This window comes from Eucyclogobius newberryi, unplaced genomic scaffold (assembly GCF_026437365.1).
Source record: "Eucyclogobius newberryi isolate DKJ021-1_F unplaced genomic scaffold, fEucNew1.0.hap1 SCAF_13, whole genome shotgun sequence".
NCBI lineage: Eukaryota > Metazoa > Chordata > Actinopteri > Gobiiformes > Gobiidae > Eucyclogobius > Eucyclogobius newberryi.
Window position 1 is genome coordinate 13,589,017 of NW_027315757.1, and position 17,620 is coordinate 13,606,636.

Here is a 17,620-nt window from a genome sequence, read left to right on the forward strand (position 1 = left end):
GCTCGCATTTCCCTTAGAATTACACACTGTATGTCGTGTTTTCTTCATGTATGTACTATATATTCACTCTAACATAAGTCAATCGTTATTTTACATTTCGCTCGATATCAGGAACGCCTTCTTCCTGCTCAAAACTCTTACGTAAACTTCAGAAAACATGTTAAAACCGAGGGAAAGAGGGCGGAGCAGTGGGCGGGGATAGGGGGCAGGTGAAAACAGAGCTATCCCCTGCCTCATCGAGCCGCCAAAATCGCAATACGAGAGCTTAGAAAGGTTTTACACGATACGTCCCTCTAAACCATGATTACCACATTTATAACACTTTTATAACACATTTATAACACTTTTATATCGCTTTTAATGCTTTTATAACACTTTTATAACATGTTTATAACACTTTTATAACACAGAACTGTAGGTGGCGTCGTCGTCCTGCCTCTGCCGGCTAAAGACAGCGCCACCTGCAGTCCGACACACACACACACACTAAACAAACTAACTAACCCCATTGGACCATTAGCCAAAATGGGCGTGTCACGGGAAACCCCACCCTGACGCGACACGGGTAGAACATGCAAACTCCACCGGGCTCAGTCACAAGTTACAGTTTCTCAAATGTCAAGTATTGATTGGTTAAATCCATGTGTCTCTCACTAAGAACATGACAAGACTGACCAATGAGAGGAGTGGGAGGAGTGGGAGGGGTGAGAGGGGACAGTAATGTGTGTGTGTTTTATGGTCTTTTCTCGAGCTCTTACTGCAAATAATCTCAGTTTTCTCTGTAACGTGTCAGATCTGTGGACAAACTTGTGTGTCTGTGTCCGTCAGCTTTGATGTTTAAAGTCTTGTAACGTTTAGTGTGTTTTCTTTGTGCCTTTTTAGCAGCTTTTGTACAATATTTTCGTCCTATTTCATATAAATAAACAGAACCCAGTCAGATCTATGCGAGGCCGTCTCTCCAGAGCGATAAGACACGATCCGTCCACGAGCACGAATGACGTGAACAAGTGACCGTCCCTGCTCCGCAGTTTGAGACGCGCCGGTCGGTAGATTCGGCGACAGTTTTGGTCGTCCACTTCACTTCACTCCTCCCACTTTTCCAACAGAGAAGCTCTGGAATCAAATAGTCACACACTCTCTCTCTCTCTCTCTCTCTCTCTCTCTCTCTCTCTCTCTCTCTCTCTCTCTCTCTCTCTCTCACTCTCTCCTTCTTGTTCCCTCCCTCTCTCCCCACTCTCTCTCTATCCCCCCTCTCCCCCCTCCTCTCCCTCCCTCCATCTCTCACTCTCTCCTTCTTGTTACCTCCCTCTCTCTTCCGCCTCTGTATCTCTCTCTCCCCCTCTCTCTCTCCCCTCCCACCTCTCTCCCCCTTTCTCCCTCTCTCTCTCCCTCCTCTCTTTCTCCCTCTCTCTCTCTCTCTCTCCCCTCCCACCTCTCTCCCCCTTTCTCCCTCTCTCTCTCCCTCCTCTCTTTCTCCCTCTCTCTCTCCTCTCTCCCTCATCTCCCCCCTCTCTCTCTTCCTCTTGTTCTCTCCCTCCCTCTCTCTTTTTTTTCCGCGGCGTTTAAAATCAATTCATTCAGTGGACTGCTGACACAGCCAGGCCTGGAGAGCTCAGGATTTATGGCTCCCTCTAATGGGGATGCTCTGAACCAAAGTCCCGTCGTCAGCAGAATCCGCGCCGCCATCGTTCGCTCACTCCATCTCGCTTTTAAAGACACAGCTCTCCCTTTTTCTCTCTCCCGGCGCATCCCGTATTTTTTGTTTATTTTTTTTTCTTGTGGGGGGGAGGGGCCTGAAGGGAGAAGAAAGCCGGCTCCAAATGACTAAAAGGCAATCATTTGAATGTGTGTATGAATCGATGGAACGTTGGAGGAGGAAGAGAGGATTTGGGCCGTTGTTACCACGCAGCGTTAATTTCCCACAAGAACGTGATTTGAAACATACGTGCGAAAGTGGAAGAAGTCCACAAAGAATACACGGAATACAAACGAGAGAAGTGAAAACTGGTGCGTTCATGTCGTCTGTCAGTTTAGCAGAAACAGGCTCGGATTTATGTTTTTAGAGACGTGGATGTGTCGGGTAGGCAAAGATACTGTCTCTAGTAACATATACACACATTTACACACACTTATATACAAAAGAGTTCAAATACATAAAATAAACAGACGTAAAACACTTTAGAATCATCATTGATCAATTGTGCTTTGACTCAAAATAATTCAGCCCATTTCTGATCCTATAATTGGTTGGTGCCCCTTAAAATTTACGTACACAAATCGAGAGAAATAAAATAAAAGGAAATATGAATAAATAAATGAAAACAGCTCGACTACTGCAAAAACCTGTTCTGTTCACGTGAGATCTATAGTTTCTTCTTCTTCTTTTCTAAACCTGCAGAAGACAAGAACTTGAACTTTTTTTGTAGATTAAAAAAAAAAAAAAATTGTCAGTGAGAGAGACGTATAGTTTATGTTGTTAGTTTATTTGAGACAGGGACAGGGCACGATACACTATAATCTCTAGAGCTTCTATTGTTTTTTGGGAATGTTTATCTATTTTTCTTGTCATAAAATGGACTCACATGTTCTATAATGAAATGACATGAACGTTTTGTGCAGGTGTTTTCTCATGTTTGAGGGTCGTGCCTGAAAAAGAGCATTTACTCCCACATTAGACTGATCGTGGTCGTTCGGGATCAGGATGTTTTATGTTCCGATCGCTCAGAGCAGAATGTGAATGGGAATCGCACCAAAACCAAACAAGATCTTGATGAAGTTTACAGAATAACGAGATGACAAGAACACACTGTGTGAACGACTCAAGCTCGGCAAAAAGCTCAGGTGGAACTTCGAATGCTCCAGAACAACTTCCTTTTGTCATGATCTGTTTTCTGTTTTGGGTGATTGTTCTGGATTAATGCCAGTCCAAACATTTTTCTGATACAAATACACATAACATTCTTTCAGTCAGGCATTCCCTCATGAGTATTTGGTGTTTGCACTCCATCTACAGGCAGCAGAGGGAATTGTCATGGGGAAATAAAGAAAAGTTACCGCACTTTAAGCCACTACTTTTTTCCCACGCTTTGAACCCTGCGGTTATTACAGCGGTGCGTCTAATTGATATATATTTTACTGGCCACCAGGGGGCAACGTAGCAAGAAGCGCAAGCATTTGACACACTGTAGAAGAAGACGACAGTGAGCAGCGGTCACTGTCGAAGGGACACATCGTATTTTCTATATTTTAAGCTCCAAATGCTGTGTGTTTCATAACAATCAGACTCATATTCACGGAGAAATGAGTCTAATGAGGAAGTGACTCTAGATGCGGCGAAACGCAAAGACACACGTGAAGCAACATACGATACACGGCAATCTGACACATTTAAATGAAACTTTCTAGGCTCAAAGAAAGAGCGGAGAAGCTGGACTTAAACCCAACGCGACTCCAGCGATCAATATCAAAACATTGTCAAAAGTGAAAAAAAAAGGTCTAATTTGGAATAATATGTGCACTTTACCACAAAGTGTTACCACAAAAATGACACCTCGTCTATTTTATGTGGATGAAAAACAGCGTCTTGCTAACAGGGCCATGCTAACAGCATCTTGCTAACTGCGCGGGTGGACCAGCGCTTCTCGACCTTTCCCCGAACATGAAGACGTGCGTTTGAAGAGCGAGGGACAGATTCCGAAAGGCCAAACACCTGAAGAGGGAGAAGCTAAGGCTGTTTTCCACTACAGCACCTTTTTATTCACATGTGGACGTCTCTTTCACCGCCGCCGCCGCGCAGGCTCTGGAGGTGCTACAACAAGATCCAGGGGTGTCATACTGGAGAGAGGGAGGAAGGAGGGAAAGGAGAGAGGAAGAAGAGGGGGGAGAGGAGAGTGGGATGAGGAGAGGGAGAGGATGGAGAGGAGAGTACAGAGGATGGAGAGGAGAGGGAGGCTGAAAGGGGTGGAAGAAAATAGTGGAGGGTTAACGCAGAGTCACACAACAGTGAGAGAGGGAAGGAGAGAGCGAGGGAGAGAGGGAGAGACGCTGCCTCCACATCATGCATTTATTCCAAACACGTCGTTCTGTTTGGACGTTAGGGCAGGTGAGCGCGTGTAAAAGAGACACTCGCCCAAACATCTACATCGGGTCAAATCGTTGGAGTCGAGTCGTTCATATTCATATATTCATATTTACACATCTGGATTTGAACATTTGCGACTGTAGCTCCGCCTTAGGTTGCTCATGACCTGGTCGTCAGCGTCTGAAGGTTCTTGTTCAAATGTGACACGAGGCGTAAATGTGACGCTGAACATCATCTGACTTCCTGTTCCTGCCCCACGCCGGACACTTCGCCGGACACTTCGCCAGACACTTCGCCGCTGCTGCGTTCACACATGAAGCGGATTTGTGTCACATTTTTAGGACGATGAGAACCACCTCGCCGGAAAAAAGTCAATCTGATTCGAGAAAACACAACCTGGACTGTACTGTCTGCTCTTTTGTGAGTTTGTTAGAACATAAAACAGCAAAAACGAACATTAAAAAACATGATAATAACATTAAAACCCAGAACATAGAATAAGTTAAGAATATAATCGGAAAATAAGTGAGTGTCATTCAAAGAAAAGAAGAGTTAAAGCAGATTAAATCCAAAATAAAAGTACATTTTTGTCCATTTTCTGTCAGATTTGTTTGTTTTGAGTTTGATTGTTGAGTCTAAAAGTGATATTATAAAACAAATCCCACAATTCTGGAACTCTACATCACATAAAGTCTTCAAATGCAACAAGAATATGAACTATTGATTTATAACTGGTGCTTTTGTCACAACAAACTTTATTTCTTCTTAAGAAAAGGCTTAGAAACGACTTAATTATAGTTTATGGTCATCGTTTTAATGAAGTTGTTCATTATGAATTAAATCTTTGTTCATGCTTTAATAAGGCTATTAAAAGTGTAGTTCTCATTACGTGTCACCTAAACTCTCTGATCGAATAACGAGCTGAAGTACGAGTCGTATCCGCGGAAAACTTCTGCAGAGACTTCACACAGTGGAATCAGTAAAAAGCCCGAGCATCTAAATCTCCCTTTGCGCCGGAGCGAGGGGGGATATTGCGGCAGTAAAAAACTGTGCGAAAGGTGGTTCGGGGTTTATTGCCAGCTTTGTAAAATTTTAAATATTTATGTTCGAAACGAGTGTAACTTGGGAAAAAAATAAAATAAAACAGCCCACTTCAAATACTGCGGGTTTGAGCATTTTTGAGAACGCTGCGAAAGGCAAAACGACGCAGCAGAAACGTGGAGGAAAGTGGAGTTAAATCAACCGTCAAACGCATCAAATCAATCGTGAATATGAGTTTGTTCTGTGGCTGTGATTGGCTGACGAAGTTCGTCAAAAGGTCTCAGAACTATTAAAGTGCCTCTGACAGGTTTGTATGATTGTCTAATTTTGACTTTATTTGGTGTATCTGTACCTGTTGTACTCATGAATTATAGTTTTACACCAATCGAGCAGGTATTTGTGAAGAAAACGTTGAAAAATGTGTAGAAAATAACAGGAAGTGACATCACACCAGGTTTAAGCATTATTTACACTTAATACACTCATTTTTTGACCCTCTAAATGTTAATTCAACACATTAAAGTTGCTGTAATATATTTTATCTGTCAAATTAAAAACATGGTGACATTTTTGGCCCAAACTGGTGGTCGCTGGGTAATTTCCTACTGTGATGTCATCAATTACAAAAAGGAGGTGAAATAATAATAACATGAAAAAATTGCTTTACTGGGACAAAGTTTGTATAATTTTTTGCAAAACATGAAATATATTTGTCTCAACAGTTTTGTAGTTCAATGCGTGGTCCGACCTGTAGGGGGCACTTTAATGTTAATACTAAGTATGTGGATAATGGGAACAAACAAACCACAACAACACGAGAATTCACACAATTACAAATATTTTACTGGATTTTACTGCTGTGGTACATAAACATCCTTTTCATAATAATATAATGATAATAAGGCCGCGGTTATTTTATTACTTTGTTTACGGATCCGCCGCACTTAGATGATTGATTTATACAATATAACGCAAAATAGCATTAAATTAAATATAAAAAGCGGTATTAAGTTAAAAGATAAGAGCACGTGAAGCGTGACGCGGTCCCGGCGGGAGCGCGCAAGCCCGTTTCCATGTCTGCTGCGCGCCTTTATATCGCAAATATACATTTTAAACCCGTTTACCACGTTTTCTTCAACGCGTTTTGCCGTGAATAAGGGTGCACACTTCGAAGCGTCAGTTCTACCAATGTAAAACACACTAAATCTACTGTTACACTCACCTGCGCCCCTCCCCCCCTCCCCTCCCCTCCCCCCTCCCCTCCTCCTCCTGGTCCGTTTTAGGGAAACCCGGAAAAAAAAATGTTTTGAAATTGAAATTATATTTATATTTCGTCCGCCAGTTCAATATATTTCATTTAAAAATCAGTAAACCAAGTAATAAAATAACTACGGCCTAAGTTAAAGATATTTTGGTTGACTATGGCACTATTGATGATTAACAAAACGATTAACGTGCGCTAAAAATGCTAAACGCTAAGCCCACGACAACAGAAAGACTGAATACGACAACACCTGAACAGGCTCTTGAATCGTTTGCGTCTCATCGTTAGAGATATTGTCTTTAACTGTGAAAAGCGAACGGTGAAGACACAACAGATGCTCCGTTTACCGCCCGTCAGTCATCGTCCCCCAACAGTGGCTTCACTCCCCCTTTTACTCACAAAAAACAATGCAGCATTCCTTTGCGCGGCTCTCGTTATCGCGTACATGAGACTAAATCAGACGGCGGAGGCTAAAATCTACAAAAAAAACTACATGTGTTTACGGCGTCGAGGTTGAAACGGAAATTAAATCATAATTAAGGCTGTTTTTATACATTTGGATTTAAAAATAAAGGATTTAATGTGATGCGGTCAAATACGGACGTCCGCTTTTTGTTCAAATTGAAGCTAAATCTTTAAGTGTGATTGATATCGGGGAGTTGCGCGTTCGCGAGGCGCGCGCAACCTTTGCTAACGAGTATGTCCTGAAGAAGTTGTATTATTTTGTTCTTTAGCTCCTTTACGAAAGGAAAAAACCATACTCAACTTCCATCGTTTTGACCCGGACGTTCGGTAAAAGCTCATTTAAATCGTGCTAATCGCTGCTGAGTGTTTCACGTGCGCCCGTAGCGTTAGCCCGCGCGTCCACGGCGCGTTTCTTCCTTGTTATTTCTTGGAGGACGAGCGAGATCCTTGGTGTGCTCTCCGTTTCGTCTGTTTTCCCTTCCATTTTTCACCGGTATCGTTATTGATCTTTTGCCTTTTGCCCGCGGGGGGAGCGCGTTCTCGTTAAACAAACCGCGCGTCGGGCAAGGCCACGGAAAAAATTTAAATAAATAAAAACGCCGCCCGAATCCCGCCGCTCCCTCCCGATCCGCGCCCCCGCCTAACAAGGTGCGTAATCTGCTTTAATCAGCTCATATTTTATAAAACAAGGCGAGGCCGGGATTGAGGGCGGGGGGAGGCGGCCGGCGGGGAGCAAAAGGCGAGCTGTTTTTTGAAATTGGATGTGACGGCTCCGGGGCCCCGCGACTCGAGCTTTACATGCATGACTGTGTAATGAAGCCGCGCCAAATGGTCAGTTATGGTTAGCATTAGCCACCGGAGGTAATGGGAGGCTAATGACTCTCAGGCTCTGACAGGCGTCGCCGGGGGGATACTGCGGACACGGAGATGAGCTGGGTGTCTACGCACAGGTGTCACGGAATGTGGATGAATTATGTTGGAATTAAACCGGAGGAGATGCAATAACTGGCGTGACCTGGCGAGTGTTAAAGGTAACGGTGTTTGTGGTCAGTTTGTCACCAACGCAAAGAACAACAAATTTATAAAGGGGCGGGAACATGTTTGTGGCATCCTGAAGTGTTCAGAATACTAGTTTGGAGCGTTCCGGTCGGATTACTCGTTTACTTTGTGGTATTCAGACAGTTACGTTCCTAAAAAGCACGACTTGATCACGTGATTTAGGCCTCAAACTGTTGTTGTGCTCAACGTGAAAATGTTCAGACAACAGTAGTGTGATATGCACTAGAAAATAGTCTTTTTAAACAAAAAAAAAAAACAAGACAGAGAGAGAGTACGACCAGTTCAACATAGGACTAAACATGGAGACCCCAAACACGTCACGAGACCCCAAACACGTCACGCAACCCTAAACACGTCACGCGACCCTAAACATGGAGACCCTAAACACGCGACCCCAAACACGTCACGCGGATCCAAACCCGTCACGAGACCCCAAACACGTCACGAGACCTCAAACACGTCACGCGACCCCAAACACGTCACGAGACCTCAAACATGGAGACCATAAACATGGAGACCCTAAACATGGAGACCCTAAAGACGCGACCCCAAACATCTCACGCGACCCCAAACACGTCACGCGACCCCAAACACGTCACGAGACCTCAAACATGGAGACCATAAACATGGAGACCCTAAACATGGAGACCCTAAAGACGCGACCCCAAACATCTCACGCGACCCCAAACACGTCACGCGACCCCAAACACGTCACGAGACCCTAAACATGGAGACCCTAAACATGGAGACCCTAAACATGGAGACCCTAAACATGGAGACCCTAAACACGCGGTCCTAAACACGCATAGTCCATTTTAAAATTGTGTTCAAATGTAATTTTCTGCCTTTCCGAGTGTAATCACGATGTCAGTCCAGCCATTGTTGTTTCAGTTTATGTCCATTTTTCCGTGAGGACCGAGAATGCTCCTCAAGTATGAAGTATCCATCTATCATGTCGGCTGGAGTTTTGAGGCCCAAATCCAGGACTCAAAAGCATATTAGATGTATTGTAATTGGGTTTATCAGAGTGCAGATGGAAGCTAGCTTTAGCGCCATCTGGTGTAGGAGTTAAGCGCGCGTCAAAAGAGTTCAAAACCTCAGAAAGTCGGATGGTAGTGCGCTGTGGTTAGTGGTGACGGGGGAAGGTTGCCTGAGGATACGCGGGTCGGCGGTCCTTACAGTGCTTTTCTGCGACACACGAAACCAAAGCACATTCTCGCCGGACAAATCGAGTGTCCCTCCACGCCGCCGCCGCCGACACTTCCGCCATGTTGTCATCGCCATTCTGACCATGATCCGTTTTATATCTTTACACTGGCTGCTTCATCGCGCCGTGTTTTCAATCATTTTTTTCCTCCCCTCCTCTCTCGTCTTCCCTCTTCCTCTCGCGCCATAAATTGTTTCAGATCCCGCAACAGCAGACTGGCTTATGAATATATGAATACATAAAGCATATCCACGCGGAGGACCCCAGGAAGCTCCAGCAGTCACACCGGGTAATGGATGGAGCGCCGTAATGCAGTGCGGAGAGGAGCACCACTTGTTAGAAAAGCTTTAACTGCATCTCAATGAACAGCGGACAGCATTAAGTGTGCGGGCGTGGCGGTAATGTGGCCCGGCGAGCGGCCCAACGCGCGGCCCAATGTGCGGCCCAACGCGGCGATGCGACTGGGCCGGCGCCGGGTCATTATCGAGACGGATCTCTTCAATAAACAAACAGATGAATAATTAAATGAGCAGCTAAACAAATCAAAACTGCATTCAGATATAAATATGTGGAACAGTTATGCCCTCCAACCAAAGCATCGCCGGTTCAAACCTCGTCATACAGCACTGGGAGATGGTCGTTTTGGTATGACGCTTGATTCATGGCTCTTCATATGAAAAACAAAGAATGCACTGATGCATTTATTACATTTAAACTGGATTCATTTTCACAAAATAAATAAATTTACCAATTTGTTTGATCTTGATCTACACGGTCTGACACGCTGAAGATCTGAAGCTGAGTGAGGCAGTCCTTAGAAGAACAGGGACTAAAAAGTCTATGAAACTGGCTTTTTTATGTAAATAAATAAACTACTGCTGCCATTTTGAAGGAGAATATGCAAATTGTGGGTAATATTGAGAAATAATTGTCAATTCAAGAAAGTGTACTTCAAATAGTTGCAAACAATTCAATTATTTACTACTATGTTGTTCTTGAGAGATATTCTTTGAAAGTAAAGCTCAGAAGTTTGCTGCAACCTTTAAACTTTACTGAACTATTTAAAGCGCCCCCTACAGGTCGGTCGGCTCATTGAACTGAAACGCAGTTAAGATAAATATATTTTAAATTTTGCAAAAAATTATATAAACATTTCATCAGAGAAAAGCTCATTTTTTAGGTTTATAATTTCACTTCCTGTTTGTTCACAGTAGTAAATTACTCAGCAAACACTGGGCCAAAACTCATCGAATGATTAATTACTTTATTTGACGAATAAAAATATATGAGAGCGACTTTATTTTGTTGAATATATGTTTAGAGTCAAAAAAGTTGTTTATTTGAGTAAATTCTGTATGACCTTGTGTCCCTGGTGAGATGCCATTTCCTTTCCCTGCTGTGATGTCACTTCCTGTCATTTTCTACAGATTTTTTCAAACATTTTCTCCACAAATACCGATTGGAGTAAAACTATCATATATAAGTACAACAGGTATAAATAACCAAATAAAGTCAGAATTAGAACATGATACAAACCCGTCAGAGGCACTTTAAGAGACTAATCCGCTGCTTTCCAGTTTCCCACACATTGGAATCGTCCCATAAAAGACGCGTTGAATCCAAACACAAGAACGATCGCTCCGTATTTATTATTTTCATCATTAGATCTCGGTGGAAGAATGCCTCCTCTGAACTCCTCATGCCGTTCGGAGCCGGAGCAATTATCATTTAGCAGCGCCGGTGTTTGACAAGGCCGACCCGCGCGCTAAACTCATTTTCATCTTTCTTATTATATCATGATTGTATAAACATTCTTAACCCGTCGCCATAGCAGCAGCAACAAATTACCACAAATTAGCCCCACATTGCCAGTTTTTAGCCGCGGCAGAATGAACAGGCTCCACATGCGGCGGGGCTCGTCCATAAATCAGGCCGGCGCCACCTGTTGGGTGTAAACAGCCGCGCCGTTGATTAAAGCCTTATTTCACAACATTTCGGCGCCCGCTCGGCTCTCCGGCGCGCTCACTTCGATCGCCAGCTGCACTTTGCAACCGCGGGAAAGTTTGCCCGCGACATAAATCCTCCTCAGTCGCTCTTGCTCGTCGTTTTCTAAAGCTTTAAACGCGGCGTTTTCCCGCTCGTTTGTCGCTCCTTAAACTCACCTCCGACACATCGAGGAGCGTGGAACGTAGAAGGACTGTGACGTGACACGCTGACCTTTAGGACCGTCAGAATCGATGTTACTATCAAAAGCAGAGCGACACAAACCTTCTGAACTGAAGTATCGTAAGTACTGCTGTTGTTATTAGCGTTTATCTGTATGACTATCGGTGAAAACGTCCTGTGATTGGTGGTTATTTCTCCAAAGCCCTAAACTTTTAGCCCAAACAGAAAGTACCGTATTTTCCGGACAATAAATCGCGGACTATAAGTCGCACCAGCCAAAAAATGCAAAATAGAGAAGAAAAAAAACATATATAAGTCGCACTGGAGTATGAAATGCAGTTGCAAGTGTGAAAATAACAAATAATATCACATATAAGTCGCTCCAGAGTATAAGTAAAAGTATATAAGTATAAGTATAAGTATAAGTTGCACCCGGCCAAAACTGTGAAAGGAAAAAAGGTGCCACTTATAGTCCAGAAAATACGGTACGGTGTTTTCACAGTTCGTGTTTTTATTGGATGGGAAAAAAACCTTATCCTGAACGGGCTTGCCTCTCCACAAACCTGACTCATCCTTCTGCTCGTTTCCATGGACACGTCGGTTCTTTTGACTGTGAATATTCCACAGTACGACATTAAACGGGGATGTTCACGCGTCTGAAGTAGCACCGATGACGCGCCACTTCCTGAATGTTACGTACTGTCGCTTTAAGCCTTGTGAGAGGGTGACGCGCCCACTACAGGCCACGTAGTGAACTGTGACGCCTTTTCTGTGACGTAAATGAACTGGACCCAATGAATACGCAGCAGTATAAGACGCACATCTTCATTATTTTGTGTCGAAAAGCAGTCTATTGTGTAAAAAACTGACGCTAACACGTTTCTAGAGCTTGAAACTATACATTTTGCAGCTTTTTTACGATACTAAGATGTTTCGCGGACGACACTTCCTGGTTATTCGGAAATGACAAAACAACTGCAGCGTTCTGCTCCGGCGACGGCTCAAAGTGCGATCCAAGTCATGTCTCAGCCGTTCTTAAAGCTCCTCTCTCTCTCAACTCCTGAAGTAAGTTTCCGCTCTGGTCCTCTGCTCAGTCTGAATGTGGCGTGACGGGGGAGCCATCACACCCCCCGCTGCACCGGGACCGGCCCCGTCATTACCGCAATAATATAGAACTATAACCCTGCAATTAGCCTAATGGAAACGCAGCTCTCCGGCGGTCGAGGCGCCGCCAGCTTCCCCTCCGAGAGCCGCGGCTGGGAGGAGCAGCGCGTCGTCCCGGGGCCCATTGAGCGCCGCCGCCACCTGGTCTATGGCTCCGCGGAGGGCCCCGAGCGCAGCGGCGCGGGTCCCCGAAGCGCCCGCGTCTCGGCCCGGCGGGCGCTCGCAGGCATATGGATAAGAGTCTATATGGTTAGTCATCCGCCGCTCGGGCCCGCTCGCACATTATAGAGGCGGCGAGCGTGAGGGCGGGGCTGCGAGTGTGAGGGCGGGGCCGCTCGCGCACACTCTCCGGCGACACGGCGGCAGATGTGTTCCAGGCAAAGAACAGCAGGAGGAAAACTGATCTACAAGAAGGTGCACGACAGGTATTTCATCACGTTTTCATTTACCGTATTTTCCGGAATATAAGTCGCACCAGCCAAAAAATGCATAATAGAGAGAAAAAAACATGTATAAGTCGCACTGGAGTATGAAATGCAGTTGAAAGTGTGAAAATAACAAATAATATCACATATAAGTCACTCTGGAGTATAAGTATATAAGTATAAGTATAAGTCACACCCCGGCCAAAACTATGAAAAAAGGTGCGACTTAAAGTCCGGAAAATAGGGTAAAAAAAGGGCGATTTCATCTGTAAAAATTGACAAAATTGCAGATATTTAGGATCAGTAAATTAAAAAGGTTTACTTTTCTAGCTGGATTTTGTTGACATATTAGATACAAAAAAATTAAACTAGAACTTACTGAAAATATTTCTAAATTCAGGCTCAGAATCACAAATACAAATCTACAAGTAAAATCTGACAAAACCACGGAACGTTCGGAGCCACTTCTAACGACTAAACTAAATCATTAGTTCTCCAGCAGGAAGTGCATCGTCGAAGCACTTCCTGCGAGCGAGCGTAATCGCAGCGCTGCACAGATGTAACTGGTGATGAGAGCCGATTGGCCGTACGAGGGTGGTCCGCGCCGCCAGAGCGTTTCGATGGCGTCAAACACCGCGCCGATCGAAATATGTGACGATTTGAAAATGAGCCGCTGCAGTTCGAGCTCCGAACTCGTCCCGCGTCAATCTACGGATCAAACGAAACACTAAAGCGTGTGTCGGTGCAGGTTTGGGTCGTTCTGTTGCAGTGTCTCCCCTTTAAAACAAGCCACGACGTCGTTACTGTAATTACACATTGACTGTAGATTGTAGAGAGCGCCAATGAAACTGAAATGGAAAAATATACATAAAAAATCTGCAATAAAATGACGAGGATCCGCGACGAGCAAAGTTCAATCGAATGTAGTAAATAAATGCAAACCGGGCAAAAAAAACACACCAAAATCATTCTGCAAACGAGTCGTGTGAGAGTAAAAGGAAGGAGATGTGAAGAGGGAGGAGGGAGGAGGAGGGAGATGTAAAAAGGGAAAAGGAGGGAGGAGGGGGAAGGAGGGAGGAGGAAGGAGGAAGGAGATGGAGGAAGGAGGGAGGAGGAGAGAGGAGGAGAGAGGAGGAGGGAGATGGAGGGAGAAGGAAGGAGATGTAAAAAGAAAGAAGGAGGGAGAAGGAAGGAGATATAAAAAGGGAGAAGGGGGGAGATTGAGGAGGGGGAAGGAGGGAGATGTAAAAAGGGAGAAGGAAGGAGATGTAAAAAGGGAGAAGGAGGGAGAAGGAAGGAGATGTAAAAAGTGAGAAGGAGGGAGGAGGAGGGAGAAGAAGGGAGAAGGAAGGAGATGTGAGAAGGAGGAAGGAGGAGGGACAAGGAGGGAGATGGAGGGACAAGGAAGGAGATGTAAAAAGGAAGAAGGAGGGAGAAGAAGGGAGAAGGAAGGAGATGTGAGAAGGAGGGAGGAGGAGGGAGAAGGAGGGAGATGGAGGAGGAGGTAGGAGGTATAGGGGGAGCGTATAGGGAGCGTATAGGAGATGCAGAGTGTGTTTATGTGCAGCTGCAGAGCGAGCGAGGGGAAAACTAGACTATCACTGCCCTCTTTTGTCGGAGTCTTTTACTGTCGAGCCGCCTCTGACTCGCACTGCAGCGGCGAGCGGCGTTTTGCACGGGACGCCAGGGCGAAATCCGGCCAATAAGAGGCTTCCGAATCCAAGTGCCGCGACCCTGAGCGAGTTGCACAAAAGCCAAAGAGGAAATACTGTGCAGTTTGTGTCTGTGTGACACGTTCAGAGCGTGATTTCAGTGGCTTTGACACTCGTTGCACATGAGACCTTGATCGTTTCACTTGTTTCCAGTCGTCAGGTTTATTACAATAACCAGTTCTGCTTATGGTTTATTCATCTGCAAACTCCGAACGGGCGTGGGGGAAAAGAGCGCTCGGTGGGTCGTTTTTATGTTGGGCTTGAAACTACTTTGATTGGCAGATCGTTCTGTCCAAACTGGGTTGTACTGGATCTTATCGTTCTAACTAAACTGAACTAAACTGAACTAAACTGAACTAAACTGAACTAAACTGAACTTAACTGAACTAAACTGAACTAAACTGAACTAAACTGAACTAAACTGAACTAAACTGAACTAAACTGAACTAAAGTGAACTAAACTGAACTAAACTGAACTAAACTGAACTAAACTGAACTAAACTGAACTAAACTGAACTAAACTGAACTAAACTGAACTGACTCACCCCGACCCTCACCCTGACCCTCACCCTGGTCCTCACCCTGGCCCTCACCCTGACCCTCACCCCGACCCTCACCCTGACCCTCACCCTGACCCTCACACTGGCCCTCGCCCTGACCCTCACCCTGACCCTCACCCTGGCCCTCACCCTCACCCTGGCCCTCACCCTCACCCTGGCCCTCACCCTGGCCCAGACCTTAACCGTAAGCCGGGCCCTAACCATAACTGTACAAAACGTAACCATGACCGCACCAAAGTTCTGACATCATGAGAACTAGGGCTGCGAATCAGAAGGTCCCTCACCATTCGATACGATACTCGACTCGCGATACGATAATATCACTGGACCAGGCGTCGCCAACACCAACGAGACTCTGGACCAGGTGTCGCCAACACAAACGAGACTCTGGACCAGGTGTCGCCAACACAAACGAGACACTGGACCAGGCGTCGCCAACACCAACGAGACTCTGGACCAGATGTCGCCAACACAAACGAGACACTGGACCAGGCGTTGCCAACGAGACACTGGACCAGGCGTCGCCAACGAGACACTGGACCAGGCATCGCCAACGAGACACTGGACCAGGCGTCGCCAACACCAACGAGACTCTGGACTAGGCGTCGCCAACGAGACTCTCGACCAGGCGTTGCCAACGAGACTCTGGACCAGGCGTTGCCAACGAGACACTGGACCAGGCGTCGCCAACACCAACGAGACACTGGACCAGGCGTCGCCAACACCAACGAGACTCTGGACCAGGCGTTGCCAACGAGACACTGGACCAGGCGTCGCCAACGAGACACTGGACCAGGCATCGCCAACGAGACACTGGACCAGGCGTCGCCAACACCAACGAGACTCTGGACTAGGCGTCGCCAACGAGACTCTCGACCAGGCGTTGCCAACGAGACTCTGGACCAGGCGTTGCCAACGAGACACTGGACCAGGCGTCGCCAACACCAACGAGACACTGGACCAGGCGTCGCCAACACCAACGAGACTCTGGACCAGGCGTCGCCAACGAGACACTGGACCAGGCGTCGTCAACACCAACGAGACACTGGACCAGGCGTCGCCAACACCAACGAGACTCTGGACCAGGCGTCGCCAACGAGACACTGGACCAGGCGTCGTCAACACCAACGAGACTCTGGACCAGGCGTCGTCAACACCAACGAGACTCTGGACCAGGCGTCGCCAACGAGACACTGGACCAGGCGTCGCCTACACCAACGAGACTCTGGACCAGGCGTCGCCAACGAGACACTGGACCAGGCGTCGTCAACACCAACGAGACTCTGGACCAGGCGTCGTCAACACCAACGAGACTCTGGACCAGGCGTCGCCAACGAGACACTGGACCAGGCGTCGCCAACACCAACGAGACTCTGGACCAGGCGTCGCCAACGAGACACTGGACCAGGCGTCGCCTACACCAACGAGACACTGGACCAGGCGTCGTCAACACCAACGAGACTCTGGACCAGGCGTCGCCAACGAGATTCTGGACCAGGCGCTTTTCCAAACCAGCCACAGTAAAACAGCAGAAAGCGGGTCGGTGGCGGTAGAAGAGGGGGCGTGGTGGTCCTACCTGCCCAGCTCGGAGTCTCCATGTACGGGTGAAGGTCAGGGCTGGGGCTGGTCAGTCACGGAGCAGCCGGAGCTCACTGGACGACTGCAATCACAGAAGCGACAGAGTTAGAATGTGAGCAAAGGAACATTTGTGTTCAATATAATTCATTCTATTCATTTCTCATATTTAATTTGGAAGGTTCAAATTTATGACCCTGCAAATTTGTGCCCCTGCGACAAGTTGGCCACTGTCCAGGGTGTGCCCCGCCTAAGGCCCGAAGTCACTGGGATAGGCTCCAGTCACCCGCGACCCCGAAAGGGAACAAGCGGTAGAAAATGGATGGATGGTTCAAATTTATCAAAGAGCTGCTTGTGTTTGGATAAACCAGCTCAAAGGTCAAAGGTCGTGTAAATCAGGATGACCTCTGCTCCACACAAAGCCTCAGGAGTAAAATAATCAGCCACTAAACTAGTCTCATCCATTTGTTCTTCAAATGCAAATAAATCTGGATAAAAACAATATGAACTGTGCTAAAAAGGCTGACGTAAGATTTATGGTAAAAAATATGGAAAAACCTCAAACGGAAACTCCACATTTATGAATCAACTAATGAGTTTTTTAATGTTCTGCGTGTGTGTGTGTGTGTGTATGTGTGTGTGTGTGTGTGTGTGTGTGTGTACTGTGTGTGTGTGTGTGTACTGTGTGTCTGTGTGTGTGTGTGTGTGTGTGTGTGTACTGTGTGTGTGTGTGTGTGTGTGTACTGTGTGTGTGTGTGTGTGTGTGTACTGTGTGTGTGTGTACTGTGTGTGTGTGTGTGTGTGTGTGTACTGTGTGTGTGTGTGTGTACTGTGTGTCTGTGTGTGTGTGTGTGTGTGTGTGTGTACTGTGTGTGTGTGTGTGTGTGTACTGTGTGTGTGT

The 17,620-nt window shown here is 46.2% G+C and overlaps 1 protein-coding gene across 6 annotated transcripts in view; it reads right to left on the reverse strand.

The window, feature by feature from the left end:
* Nucleotides 1-17,620, reverse strand: part of rbfox3a (RNA binding fox-1 homolog 3a) — an 867,097-nt gene that overhangs the window by 498,460 nt on the left and 351,017 nt on the right. For all 6 annotated transcript variants that reach the window (XM_072442658.1, XM_072442656.1, XM_072442661.1 and 3 more), the window contains one exon: nt 16,721-16,804. In XM_072442658.1, the coding sequence (XP_072298759.1) occupies nt 16,721-16,742 (22 nt within the window). In that variant the 5' untranslated portion in view covers nt 16,743-16,804. The remainder of the gene's footprint in view (nt 1-16,720; nt 16,805-17,620) is intronic.